The sequence below is a fragment of the Erythranthe guttata genome, chromosome 4, assembly GCF_056151865.1.
Source record: "Erythranthe guttata isolate IM_541 chromosome 4, IM_541, whole genome shotgun sequence".
In the NCBI taxonomy this organism is placed as follows: Eukaryota; Viridiplantae; Streptophyta; class Magnoliopsida; order Lamiales; family Phrymaceae; genus Erythranthe; species Erythranthe guttata.
The window spans coordinates 4,049,114-4,063,820 of record NC_142536.1 but is presented as its reverse complement, the minus strand read 5'-3'; the positions used below and the strand labels follow the sequence as shown (position 1 = coordinate 4,063,820).

The 14,707-nt window shown below is 35.5% G+C and overlaps 4 protein-coding genes across 5 annotated transcripts; 2 read left to right on the top strand and 2 right to left on the bottom strand.

The window, feature by feature from the left end:
• Nucleotides 1-858: 858 nt before the first annotated feature.
• Nucleotides 859-5,582, bottom strand: LOC105961394 (P-loop containing nucleoside triphosphate hydrolases superfamily protein). 2 transcript variants are annotated; one of them, XM_088816534.1, is made up of 11 exons: nt 4,385-5,582; nt 3,814-3,929; nt 3,588-3,707; nt 3,383-3,470; nt 2,989-3,080; nt 2,804-2,908; nt 2,468-2,577; nt 2,173-2,260; nt 2,051-2,086; nt 1,769-1,874; nt 859-1,212 (listed from the first exon to the last, which is right to left on the bottom strand). In XM_088816534.1, the coding sequence occupies exons 1-10, from the start codon at nt 5,295-5,297 to the stop codon at nt 1,791-1,793; spliced, it is 1,752 nt and encodes a 583-aa protein (XP_088672660.1). In that variant the 5' UTR covers nt 5,298-5,582; the 3' UTR covers nt 859-1,212; nt 1,769-1,790. The 2 variants fall into 2 exon arrangements, with proteins under 2 accessions (XP_088672660.1, XP_088672659.1); XM_088816533.1 differs by lacking the exon at nt 859-1,212 and having other exon boundaries at nt 1,577-1,874.
• A 1,724-nt stretch (nt 5,583-7,306) lies between these two features.
• Nucleotides 7,307-9,018, top strand: LOC105961199 (CBL-interacting serine/threonine-protein kinase 11). The gene has a single exon (XM_012985473.2). It carries the CDS (start codon nt 7,498-7,500, stop codon nt 8,764-8,766), a length of 1,269 nt encoding a protein of 422 aa, XP_012840927.1. The 5' UTR covers nt 7,307-7,497; the 3' UTR covers nt 8,767-9,018.
• A 2,519-nt stretch (nt 9,019-11,537) lies between these two features.
• LOC148770946 (uncharacterized) lies at nt 11,538-13,098 on the top strand. Its single transcript, XM_088816535.1, has 3 exons — nt 11,538-11,899; nt 12,080-12,117; nt 12,623-13,098. Exons 1-3 carry the CDS (start codon nt 11,734-11,736, stop codon nt 12,848-12,850), a joined length of 432 nt encoding a protein of 143 aa, XP_088672661.1. The 5' UTR covers nt 11,538-11,733; the 3' UTR covers nt 12,851-13,098.
• Nucleotides 13,099-13,689: 591 nt separating this feature from the next.
• Nucleotides 13,690-14,578, bottom strand: LOC105957249 (transcription repressor OFP17). The gene has a single exon (XM_012981182.2). The coding sequence runs from the start codon at nt 14,449-14,451 to the stop codon at nt 13,891-13,893; it is 561 nt and encodes a 186-aa protein (XP_012836636.2). The 5' UTR covers nt 14,452-14,578; the 3' UTR covers nt 13,690-13,890.
• Between the last annotated feature and the right edge of the window lie 129 nt (nt 14,579-14,707).

Genomic DNA, 14,707 nt, shown 5'->3' with positions numbered 1-14,707 from the left:
AATTGGATTACACTTAACTAAATTGATATAAAGCTCTTCAAATTAACGTTAATTTTAGTGAAAATCAGCTAATTTCAGTGATATGTAAGCTACCTATATTGACTTTATTGACAATATAGACTTTTAATTATACTACATTGATGAATATCTTGTTAAATTGGCGTTAACTTTACTACACTGATTGTATAACTATTTTTTTTCGAAACACATGCACCCAAAGAGATTTGAATTTCCGACCTCTCATTAAGCCAAAGCTTAATTGGTATGAAAAAAAGCGACTGGAATAAGTTTTTAAAAGTTACAATACTGATTTTTCAAGTTACCAAATTAACCGACCCATTATTTTCTTGATACGATTTAACACTCAAATCTCGAAAAATATAGAAGTGGTACATTGTTTCATCGGCAGTGTAATTGAATTTTAAATCGAAGGATTATAAGTTACATAGTGACTTATAAGATACTACACCTGGTAAAATACATCATTGATTTTCAACTATAGATCTACAGTACATAGTGTATTTCACCAGATGTAGGTTCTACAAAACTAGTCGCATAATATATTATTGAAAAAACAATAGACATAAGATCACTATCTTAAATAGTAAAAATAAAATAAAATAAAATAAAAAATTAATTATTGAAATTTGGGATTGTTTCAAACATTAGTAAAAAGTAAGCACCTATAGAAATGGGTAAATACGTGTATGCAACAAACAAATTTTTTAAACTCCGATGCTTGCAAAAGCAGCAAAGCAGCCATGACAGATATAGTTGGTGGGATTCCATTATTGAAAAAGTCAAATAATAAATAAATAAAAGAAAAATTCAATATAGTTGAATGATAATTAATTCAAGTTACTAGAAACACGTTTTTATTCCATGCGAAAAGTCCACATTTTGTAACTAAAGATAAGGTTGTGTGCATATTAGTTGGAATGGTGACAAATTTGCCCATTTCCTCTTAAGAACTAGTCAAGATGAGAAAAAGTCTATTGAACATTAATTTATTGAAGGAATCTGCTTACACTCTCGTATTAACATCTTGTAAATTATATGAGAGACGTAAATCACACTAGGCTGACAAATCGCAACAAGCTCAACATAACTATCCAAAGGGATTTGAAAATTCACTTACTCCAACTGCTAGGTTGCGGGACTGTATCGAACATTATTTGGTGAATAATGTAATAACCCAATTTGACCTAATTACTGCATAAAGAAAGGAATAAAACATTATTATCACTTTATCTTTTTAAGAATGTCATAATTGTTTGAAAATTATGGTTATTCTCTAATTTTGTTTCTTTTATTCAGTGTGCAATAATAAATAGCTTTAGCTGAAATTCAGTATTAGAATGGATATATCTTTAATTCTTTAAATTAAAGGCTGTTTAATTATCATTTATGAATGGGGTCTTGATAATCTTCATTCATTATCATTCCCAAAATAATTTTTTTTAATTGATTATATTCTCCTTGCATTTGCGATTATTAAAATCGTCAAACAGCTTTTAATTCTAATGAAGGATATAAATGAACTACACAAACCAATCAAAACAAATTCGAACACAGCTTTTTCGGGCTAAAAAAACCGGAACAAGTGCTCGACTTATAGCTCAACTGTTCAACATACGTGTTTCGCAAACACATTAGTACACGTTTCTGTTTTGCAAGTCGGTTTCTCTTACAAGATTAGTTCAGAACAAATTAATTATAATTTTTTTCGCTAATTTAAAACTAATCCAGCATTTGCATGCATGCATACCTTTGTCAAGAAACGACGCATTCTAGCGCCTCACTAACCGAGCAACATTAGAAAGCACAGTCCTCAAGCTCCTGATACCGGCCCCTGTTTTCGAGCTTACCATCATCTGCGGTTTAAAAAATAGGCTTATTTGTCATTTCGATTTGTCAGAATATAAATTTTGAAAAGCCAGAATATCCACTTAACCTAAAATAGAGACGAATTATCTTCTAACATGATTCGTTTATGTGTCAACGAATGCCAAGTAAACAAAAATCAGTTATCGATGTGTCTCCGTCTTACCAGGGGTTGCACTGCAGACTTCTTTGCTTTGAGATTCTGTAAAAATCGAAGAAATTGGTCCAGGTCAAAAAAAGAGAAGAGTGTTGATTAAATATAATTTCGAACAGGCTTGCAACACTTACCTCTTCAATTTGCATTGCTCGTCGAGCCACGTCGATTGGGAAAACAGAATCTGTTTTTGTTAAAACTATTTGGTACTTGGTTTCAGACCTGCCACCCACAATCAAAATGCAGTGGATAAATATTAGCAATTTTAAAATTGTATTTTCCGGTTAGTATAGGGGGGTTGAATGCGACAGTTGCTATAGTACAGGGGTGGGAAATTGTATTTTACCCTAAATACAATCACGTACAATAAGAAGCAGTAGCAACAAAAAAACATATAGATGCCGATATTGTAAATTAACACGTATGTACCTTTCCATCAAATCAATAAGTTCGTGGTCCCTCGGTTTCAAACCCCACTTTGTGTCTACGAGAAGACACACTCGTTTTAGACCAACACGTGTGCTGACGTACTCTTTCACCTGCAAAGTATGCGTGAATCGAGGCATGAATAAACCCGCTATTCCTGCCCTAAAGCAAGGGAAGATATATATATATATATATATATATATATATATATATATATATATATATATATATATATATATATATATATATATATATATATATATATATATATATATATATAGAGAGAGAGAGAGAGAGAGGTGCGTGTGTGTGTGTTCATTTGCATATTAAAATACTGACGAGTTCCTCCCAAGCTTCCTTCACTTCTTCTTTAGCAAAAGCGAAACCGTAACCCGGCAAATCCACTAAACATAGCTTTGATCCGAGCTTAAAAAAATTGATCGTCTGCAAAAAGGATTGTTAAATTATTGTCAGTACGCATGTCCAATATATTTCGAATTCGTCTGCAGCAAAATATTCAGCACCTGTGTGAGGCCTGGCTTATCTGATGTCCGTACAACACCCCACTGTCTGGTTAGTGCATTAAGCAACGACGACTTTCCCACATTTGACCGTCCTAACAAATAAAATTGAAATCCAACATAAATATTTATATTATAAATAAAGCCAGACTACTTTTTTTCCTAGAAGGATTTTGATATAACAAATTCCAATTTGCCAATTTGCCAATTTAAAAACATTGCGCGAGGAAAAAAAACATAAAAACTCAATTTGCCAATTTAGTATCTTCTTATTTCGACATTATAGAATCTTACGAGTTTACAAAAACCTGGAATCATATAACAATATCTTAAAAGCCAAACTTCACTGGGGAAAAGGATAAACTACTTCTTAAACTGACTGTATTAATCAACTTACCTGCAAATGCAATCTCTGAAAGATCGGGAGGGGGAAACGACGAGGAAACCTTTGCAGCAGCAAAGAATTCTAATTTATTTCTAAATTCCTGTAACATAAACAGAACGGACGTTTATAAGTAGAAACAAAAGGTTATTATGTAATAAATCGATCTCAGACTCAAATACTACAGTAGTAGAGTGTTTTACAATTGATAAGTACGTACTGGTACTTCAACCCGTTCCCTTTCGGGACCTGTTGACGAAGGAATGTTGTCTAAAGGAGCAGGAAGCTCGATGTTGTAGCCAGCCCTCCTAAACTCAATGTCTCGTCTACGTCCTAATAACTGAGAAAAAAGAATATGTAAAGTTCGTAAGCATTGTGACCAAAAATATTTGAAATACGGAGTTATTTAGAGTATATAATATATGCTTGCCGAGCACGGATTTTACATTGTCTTCTACAAAGGAAAGGATCGAGGAGCTAGGTTGTATGGCACGGAATTGCGCATTCTTCGACATTTCAACACCAGTTTTATCTGGCACATCGATCTTTTCTTGACTATTACCTGGATGATGAAAAAATAAAGCAAATTAAGATAAATACCAATCAACGCGTTCCTAGATTATTTTGGAGTAATAACAAACGAGGTTACAAAAAACATGTGTGCGTTTTCGACATGAATAATTGCTTTGGCATAACAGCTTTGGTTTCATTCTTAGTTGTGGTGGTAATGCAGCTTTACAATGTAATTGCAAGCCAAAACTCATGTTAGCCCCATTTTCATGAGGTCGTTCACCGAAGAAGAAAACACAATAGTAGCACTACTACATATAGCATAATAACAATGGATATAATATAGAAATTCGAAATCCAGTAAACGAAAATGTACGGAGATAATATGCAAAACGGATGGAGGATCAGTACCCATCATATAGCATAATAGCAAGAACAGAATATCTCAAAATCGTAAAATGAAACAAACACGGATATATCAACATCAGAACAGAAAAGTACACTAACCATTAATATCAATTTCATCGTCAATTCTCTTGTTGGATATATCACGAGGGTCTATTCGGATAACTCGTTTCGTCTTCATCCGCAGTTCCTCCGTCGAATCTGAATTAGCACCCGAGCCTTTCCTAGACGCATCGTTTTTCTTACGAGGTTTCTCAACAGAACCAACCGAATCTTTTCTCCGGTTCACATACGTTTTAGTTGCCAATAACGGAGCTCTCCTCTTATCGCCTGTTTTCGACACCCCATTTTCTAACCCGTTCTCTCGAACACGTCTAGATTTCCCATCGCCTAAATCACTACTTCCCCTGAATTTATCACTACTCCCTCTCAACAATCTGTCTCTGCTAGAATCCTTAAATTCACGACGGTCGTTGTCCCCCCTCGAGAGCTTCTTGCGTTTATCGACAAACGACCCGACAGTAGTGTTTCTTGATTTAGAACTGGAGTTTCGATCACTACCATCAAATCTTTTACCCCCCTCAACCACCACACTGGGATTATCATTATCAGCATAGACTCTCTTCCGTTTATTATTACCGGAAGAGTTGCCATCAATAACAGTTCCAAAACCTTCATTTCGACTCTTCGCTTTGAAATCCCTTTTCCCCTCCTTCGTACCCGATTTCTCATCACCGTTTCGCACTTCATTTCGACTCTTTGTTTCGAAATCAATTTTCCCCTTGGTACGTGTTTCACCCGATTTCTCATCACCGCTCCGCAATTTTTTACCCCCTTTCTTCTTCTTGTTGGAATCTAGGGTCGTATCAACATCGATCGACACTTTCAAAACCCCTGTAGCAGCTCTCATTTTCCGATGAGCTTTATCAACGCCGGTGTTTCCCACCGCAACTCTCACTTTTCTACCAACTCTAGTACCACCGCTATTACTCGACCTCATTTTTTCAAACGCCATTTCTCAGAAATTCGCTCGGTAAATACCAATAAAAACAGCAAATGGTGGAAAACGGAGCCAATAAACAGCAAATATGGAAATCAGAGCTGATAAGGAATCCCACACACTACGTGTTCCACAGAAAGAAATAATTCAGAGATAAACATGATTACAGAGCTCGGGAAATCAAGGAATCGAAGTGGAATACCTCAATTAGAATGACAGTGGTACTGTGTAAAAGATTTAGAGCAAGGGTTTAGCCAAATTATTTCTGATTTTTTTTGGGCGAAAAATGAAGAATTAACTAACGTAGGCGGAAAAAGATGATAGCTTTGAATTGGGTACATGGGCCAAGCCTAGGGTCTTGTTTAGGCCCAACCTATACTATGCGGGCTGGCCCGGATTGGACGGGCCCTAAAAACTTGTTCTAAATAGTGTTCTAAACATCGGCTGAGGCGGCCGATTAATCAGTCTCCGAGACGGAGGCGGTCAAAAACCTTTACGATTTTAGGGTAAATGTTTGAAAAATTGGTTTTTTGTCTGTGAGGCGGTTTTTGGCAGTCAAACCTTTATGGCGGGTCAAACTTCGGTGGCAAAAATCGTTTTTTTTTTTTTTTATAATTCAAAATAAAATTTGGGATTTTAATAAATAAAATATGATTTTATGTTTTATTTTGTTTATGTTAATTGTTATTGTTAAAAAAACTAATGATGTATGCTAGGAATGTTCAAGAATAAATGTAAAACATTGTCTTTTTATTTATATTTTATAAGGATATTTATGTATTATGATCTTATTATTATTAAACTTTTATTATATTATCAGGATATATACATGATGGAGATATAACTATGTTTAAATATCTTTTTATATATGTTTTGAGTATTTATAAATAAGGGTAAATTACACCCACACCCCTGAGGTATGCTTAAATAACTTTAAGGTACTTGTGGTATCGATAATTACACTCATCCCCTTGAAACGTAGTTATAAACTCTAATGGGATAATGCATTGGATACGTTATTACGATAGAGTTCTAACGGACTATTGGTTTCAGGAAGTGGTGGAGACAACAAAGAGTTATGAGTGATTTAAGAAATATTGGGGGAGCCATGTCACCTCATAACTCCCCATAACTCTATGTTATCTCCACCACTAGCTAAAATTAATAGTCCATTAGAACCCTATCGGAATAATGTATCCAATGCATTATCCCGTTAGAGTTTCTAACTATGTTTCAAGGGGTGAATGTAATTATCGATACCATAGAGACCTTAAAATTATTTAAGCATACCTCAGGGGTGTGGGTGTAATTTACCCTATAAATAATATATAGAAATATATTATATTAAATTTTAAAAACAGATTTATCACCGATTAATCACCGCCGCATCGATTAATCATGAGTCGGTCCCTAACCGCCTCCGACCCAATTACCACTTTTTACAACATTGGTTATAATATGACCCATTCATTCAAAAAATTAGGGTTGATACCGTCTTAGGTCGATCGATTAACAGCCTGAAAATTGCCCCATCCGATAAATCACATTTGCTCAAATTTGAAAACCGTGGTTGATCCAACATTTGTGGGTCAGTTGATGGTTGTCAACCGAAGTTTTGGTATGGATTGGTTGATGGTTAATGCCCATCACCTATTTCACTTTAAAAAAAAAATCAGATTTTGGAGTAAAATTATACACATTATGCGTATTGTCACTACACAATCATCATTTATCACTTCAATATATTATTAGCAATTTGACAAAAACACTATAATTAAGAAATTTCAATGTAATTAAGAAAACCACGCCCTTTATTTTATATTTTTTAATAATATAGTTGTTTGACCGGACTTTTGAAATATTAGAAACCACCAACGAACCATTATAGACACTTTGGTCGAAATCTTCGACCATCAAATGCGTCTGTTAAAAAATTATTATTCCCTACCAAAAATAACTAAACACAAATAAACCCACCCCCTACGCCTATTAATACTCCAAGCCAAACATTAATTAAAGACTTATCCTCTTTTCAGTTTGAAATATAATTTATTTATTTATTTCATTCTTTCCCTCCAATTTTCATTGCTTATTATTAATTATAATTTATAAATATAAATACTTCAAAATCTCCTCGTGGTGAGGTCTATTGATTGATAGTTGGGTAAATCGAAGAGGCTAGGGCTAAGCCGGCAGCCCCCAATTACTGCCGGCCATGGCTTTCTCATCGGAAAATGCTCTGTTCAACAAATACGAGATCGGAAAACTTCTCGGCAGCGGCGCGTTCGCGAAGGTGTACCACGCGAGAGACATGGCCACCGGCCAAAGCGTCGCCATCAAAGTAATCCAGAAAACCAGGCTGAACAACGACGCCAACCTCATCGCCGCCATCAAGCGCGAGGTCTCAATCATGAGCCGGCTGCGCCACCCGCACATCGTCAAGATCTACGAGGTCCTCGCCACCAGGACTAAGATCTACATCGTCCTCGAATTCGTCAGGGGCGGGGAGCTCTTCGCGAAGGTTTCCAAGGGCCGGTTCGGCGAGTCCGCCTGCCGGAAGTACTTTCAGCAGCTCATCTCCGCCGTCAGCTACTGCCACTCCCGTGGCATCTACCACCGGGATCTGAAGCCGGAGAATCTCCTCCTCGACGAGAACGGCGACCTCAAGGTTTCCGATTTCGGCCTCAGCGCGGTGCTCACGGATCAGGTCCAGCCCGACGGGCTGCTGCACACGCTCTGCGGCACGCCGGCGTACGTGGCGCCGGAGATTCTCACTAAGAGAGGCTACGACGGCGCGAAGATCGACGTCTGGTCGTGCGGCGTCATCCTATTCGTCCTCTCCGCCGGGTATTTGCCCTTCAGCGACACCAATTTGATGAACATGTACAAAAAAATCTACAAGGGGGAATTCCGGTGCCCTAATTGGATGTCCTCCGGTCTGAAGCGGTTTTTGTCTCGTCTTCTCGATACGAACCCCAGCACCAGAATCACCATTGATGAAATCAAGCGTGATCCCTGGTTCAGAAAGAGCTACAGAGAGATCGATTCATTCCATGAAAACGAAGAATCGAAGGAGAAGAAAGTACTGCTGGGTCTAAACGCTTTCGACATCATCTCTTTCTCTTCGGGTTTGGATCTATCCGGATTGTTCGATCGGAGTGTCAAGGAGCTGGAGGATGTCGAGAGGCTGACGGTGGAGGAGTCGCCGGAGAGAGTTATTGAGAAGGTGGAGGAGGTGGTGAAGGCGGCGGTGGAAGGGGGTGTGGCGTTGAAGAGGAGGAGGAAGAAGGAATGCGGGGTGGAGCTTGAGGGGCAGAATGGTAAATTCATTGTGATGGTGGAGGTTTACAGGTTGACCGACACGCTGGCGGTTGTGGAGGTGAAGAGGAAGGCTGGGGAAGCAAATTTGTTCAGCAGTTTATGGAAGGAACAAATTAGGCCGGTGATTTCGCGGCAACCGGATCTGCTGGTTGCCGGTAACTAGGTTGTTGATAATTGCAGGTTTTTTGGTAAAATGTAAAAAAAAGGAATATAGGAATAAAGGAGCAGGAAAATAATTAATTAATTAATGCAAGCCCAATTTAATTGAAAATAATTAAATTTAGCTTGTTTGTCGAAAATGAAATGTATATATATACATACAGAGGAAAAAGGATTGTAAAAATAGGAGCGCGTGAAATAAAATCACCTCTAGGGGATTATTTTTCTTGTCTGTAATGTAATGATGCTTTTACAATTTATTGTTTGCATCTTTAATTTTAATTCTCAAAAATAAAATAAAAATAATAATAAATAAATAATAATTCGGATCACGAATATTTAGTACTTCGGCCCAGTTAACTCATATATTAATTCATATACAATGGGCCGAGCTTATTTAAGAAGCCCAATTCAGTTGTGGTATTAATTCCAACATAGGAGGAATTCCAATTTCCGCTATTAAGATCTGAAATTTTTCAATTTTGAAACAATATTTTTCAATCTGAATTCCGAATTCCAATTTTATTTTTGAAAATTATTTGGATTGGAATTCGAATATATATGAGATTTCGATTTCCGATCCGATTTTAAGTTCCGTAAATAATCAGAAAACTCCGATTTTTTTCCTCCGAATATTACACTTAAAATACCGATGTATTACGTATTTTATATTTCATCTCTAGCTTTCCTAACAATTATTTGAATCTCCTCTAAAAGTAATCAAAAAAAAAAAAATTTATTTAAAGATATTTCACAAAAAAACAAATTAAAACTTGTTTAAAAATCCACAAAACTTTATATATGTAGGGCTAATAATACTGTTATATCATATGATATGATAGGTCAAATAAAATAAAACCAGGGTAGCCTTATCATCCTCTAAACAGATTCTAGATAGCTTCTATGAAAACTATATCATCCTATTTTGGATCAAATAATTAATAGCTCCAAATTCCTATGTTCATTTTCCATTAAAATGTAACACTGTAAATAATATAAATATATTATATATTATATTAAGGCACCTGAGAGTGTACGTATACTTATATATATGCAGTGATAGCAATTGATGAAGGCTGCAAAACCATGGTCCTTGCAACCTCAAAACGGGACCCCCCTTTTCTCTTTTATCATTTATGTATCATATAATAAATACAATTTATTTACTTATTTATTTATTTATTTTTCGTCAGAATCGTATGAACTTAATGGTTTAATACATACTTAGGTGGTGTTTGTAAAAGCTTTTACAAATAGATTATGAGTTTTTTTTATGCATATAATCTGTTTTTAGGTGTTAGGAGAACAAATTTTTGTTTTTGCTTCTCATAAATAAGCTGTTTTATAATCTATAATTTTAAAAACACCTGTATTGATTTTCCAACTAATTATTTGCAAACACCTCAATATTTAGAATCAAACACTTCGATCGGATGTGTTTGCAAAAGCTTTTACAAACAAATTTAAGTTGATTTTTGAGCAAATTTGCAAACGCCCCCAACTTCTAGATATAAAAACTGACTTAATTATTCACAATCTTTAACTTCTGATTTTAAATAATTTTTTTTACAAACACCACCCTAGTTCGTACCACTACAAGTCTAGTTAGCGGTTCGAATTAAACTCCCGACCATCCACCAAATTTTCACTATAGAAAATATTCCAATATACACAACTAACACTTGGGCTTATAAATATTAAATTTCCCCATGTACATATATATCACCAATTATATACATATATCATTGACCAAGTTACAGTTTGATGCATTGCACAACTTTGAAGGTTGAAACACATTACAAATTGTGTAAAGTAAGATTGAATGAGGCATTATATTGATTTTATTTTATTTATTTAAGTACACTGCACAAAAAGTTATGTATGTATGATCAATGTGTGTATAGTAAGGTTACAATTGTTGGTTTTACTGTTTTGTCCGCATCTTTTTGCCTTGTGGAATCTATTAAAGTGATGATGGATTGGAAAGGGGGCAAATGGCCTTCTCATTAACCCTATTGTGAGGGTATTTTAGTCTTTCTTTCTTTCTTTTTTGTTTTGGTTTTTGTTTGGCGCAATGAAGATTGTTAATGTTTTATATGCGTATAAAAACAGTACAAACTCCCGTCCGTCTTTATGCTATACATCGTTCTTGCACACACTTCGAACTTGTGGTTTTTGAAACATGGAGTTTCCCGTGTCCTTTTTCCCGTTTCATCGTGTAGGTGTTTCTGTGTCCGTGCGACATAGTCTATAAGCTTAAGCTTGTTCCATTATCAATGAAATATCGAATAATAGGGAAACAAAAAAATAAAATTGTCCATAAATTGGAAAAAAAAATAATCAAACCGAAGTGGGGAGAAACAAATTACTATAAGACTTCCTCCACTAATACATATATATAATTCTAATTGTGAAAATAAAGATATATACATACTCAATCGACATAATTAATTCACTAAAATTTAATAATATACACATAACAATAAAAAAACATATATAAAAAGACAAACAAAAACAAAAAGTGTAGACCATATAAAAAAGATTAAAATACACATAAGCATCACTTATAGTAATAGCGTAGAAGAAAATGGTGGTGGGAGTTGGTGGTGGTTGTGGTGGTGGTGGTGGTGGTGGTGATTGTTACTTAGTTTGGAAAATGTAGTAAGACAGACAGCAAAAAATCCTAAGACATCAAATCTATGTTCCAAACATGGCAATGCTAATGAATTGACCTTACTATTAAATATTAATTAATTAATCACCTCCCCCCCCCCCAACCCACCCCCCACCCCCAACCCCTAGTGAATAAATCTTGATTATTTTATTATATATCAGTAGAAAAACACAATTCACGTCCACTGTGTGTGTTTTTTCAGAGAGTGCATGGGGGTGCCAGAAATCATCAGAACTACTTTATGTGCTGCTGATTAAGGTTTTCTTTTTCTTTATTTTCTGTTTCTAGTGTCTGAAAATGGATTGGTGTTGGAGAAGTAGTGATAATATCAATATGACAAGTGTTGGTTTCAAGAAATGGAAAAGGCTCCATTTTTATGCTGTCGTCATCTTCTTCTGCTTCTGCTTCTGCTTCTGCTTCTGCTTCTTTGGGGTTTACTCTGCAAATTCCCAGCAGCTGTCAGGTGATGGAGTTTCATTTCTCTCTCTCTCTCTCTCTCTCTCTCTCTCTCTCTCTCTCTCTCTCTCTCTCTCTCTCTCTCTCTCTCTCTCTCTCTCTCTCTCTCTCTCTCTCCTTGCATTACACAAATTGAGATCTGACCGAAGCTAATTAGTCCCTTTTTTCTTGGATTAATCTTTTGCAGAAACCAAGTTTATGTTTAAAGCTGATAATTACTTCCAGGTAATTAATTACCAATATTTAAATTGTATTGCAATAACCTTATATATTTTTTTTATTTTTTTTCATAATTCATAATATTTTGGACTTGTTAGAAGAAGTCTTGTGTAATTTACACTGGGTATTTATTTTTTTATGGATTTTGGATATATATTTAAAAAATTAAAATTAATAATATTGATAATAATAATAATATATATATATATATATATATACTCCGACCGTGACAATTAACAATACCTGTTACATAGTGCCCATTTTAGCTTTTACGATGATATACAGATATCTCTTTGTCTTGAGATCTTTTATTTTGATTTTATTAGTGATATTAGTATATTTTTTCTTCATATATAATATTATATTGTATAATTTTTTTTTATCTGAGTTGATTAAGTATTGGCAATTAAACAAGGTCTATAAAAAAAATAAATGAATTAATTACTTGTTCGTGTTGTGTTTGAATGTGTGGTCATAATTAATTAATTAATTAGTAAATGGTATGGTGCAGAATGCAGAGAGAACCAATAAATGGGAGATGGAGAAAGGAGTGAGTAATGGAAGAAGGCTGCTAGGTGGGCCCGGGTCATCGCCGCCGCGATGCAATTACAAATGCGGCAAATGCACGCCGTGCAAGGCGGTGCATGTGGCGGTGCCGCCGCGTGGGATGAGAGTGACGGCGGAGTACTACCCGGAGGCTTGGAGATGCGAGTGCGGCAATCGCTTGTATATGCCCTAATTAAGTTCTAATTAATTACCTTTTTCCATGAACATGTTATTTGCAACATAGAATAATGATTTAATGGGTAATTAGATGGTTTAGTGCGAAAATGTTATTATCTTTAGATGTGTGGTTGATCCTCTTATTGACACTCAAACATATCCATGTGTAGTAGGGGTGAAAATTGGAACGAAATTTTCGATTTCGTCGATTTCGATCCAATTTTTTCGGATTTTGGAATAATATTTTTCATTTTGAAAATCCAATCCTGATTTTTTTTCTTATTTTTCTGTGTCGAGATTGGATTATATATGAGATTCCCTTTTTCGAGAAATCCGTTTGTTACACTTTCGGTAACAATATTATTATACATTTTTATATTTTAGGTGACAACAAAATTGGAACTTTATGAATTTCGTTGGACCAGAAAAAAAAAATAAAAATAAAATAAAATAAAAAAGGAAAAAAGTTTATAGAAGCAAGAAAATTAAGGGTAAATTATGAAAAACCTCTGAACTTAGGCTAAATTATATTACAAAAACGCCTCAACCTAGCCATAATTACCAAAATACCCCTGATCTTTATTTTTGTCTTACACCGACCCCCTTAATGGTATGATTGTTAACGTAAATCTTTTTTATTCTAGGAAACATTCTCCGAAAAAGACCAATATAACCCTGCATATGTTGACATATTTAATGTAGCCATTCACATTGTTTAAAAAATTGCCTAAATATGCTATAATGATTCATATTAACAATCGAAGAAGTTTACTAACATTGCAATATGACATATTAAAGAAAAATAGGTTACTGTAGAAGGTATATTAAAACCACTTATCTTTAAGATGCTGTTGCTTTTAGGGGTAGAATCAACATTTTTGAGGAAATATTTTCTAAAAACAAAAAGATCAGGTGAAAAACCACACTGAACGGGGTCCGTGTACGACGGAAACAAACGTGAGAGCGATTTTGGTAATTACGGATAGGTGGATGCATTCTTCATAATTTAGTCTAACTTTGGGGGTTTTTGTAATTTACATTAAAAATAAACAATTGTCATGAACTATTGGAGAACAAATCTTTGCAGAGCTCCCCATAGAATCTGCAGACCAAATCAATATACACCGGAGAATTCAGATTCTTCCAGCATTCAAGAAGCTCTTCGGCGTCGACCAAATCTCTCATCTTCCCATCTTCTCCGATCATCTCTATCAGATACTTCTCGAAACTCTTGCACGCATCTTCCACGTCATCATCATCTGGTATCGCCACTACTGCTCGATCTCTTTTATGGGGCCCACCCATCCTTACATACGCCGGCGTGAGGGGGGACGAGTGCGGCGCCCTGTGGTCGGAATAACTCGACGTCGTCAGCATCGCCACTCGGCCCGTCTTCTCCGATCTCTTCTCCCTCAGCGAGTGCAAGAAAGACTGCATCTTTGAGATGCACCCTTCCTGTAATTTACTCTTGATTTTGGGTTTCCGGTGGTGGCGGCGGCGGGATTGAAGGGGCCTGATGCAGACGGGTCTCCGGAGGCGGAACTTGAAGAGGTGGAGGATTCTCTTGCATGGTTTGAAGAGCTTGAATTTGAATGAAGAAATATGCCTCAGTTTCATCGGAGAAACACGCACACAATGTGTTTGATGATTTGTCTGAATGGCTGCAGTTGTCTGCCTTATTTAAACAAGTGGAAATAAATAGTGTGTGGATTTCACGTCGTCTACTTCCATTTGCCGAAGTGCTGTACCATGAACTGTAACTTTTGAGGCCTCTCAAGGAATATTTTAATATAAAAATTAGTCTAAAAGATTTTATCCTACTATTAAATTATTTTATTTAAATTTAGATATTACAAGTATTAATTATTATTTT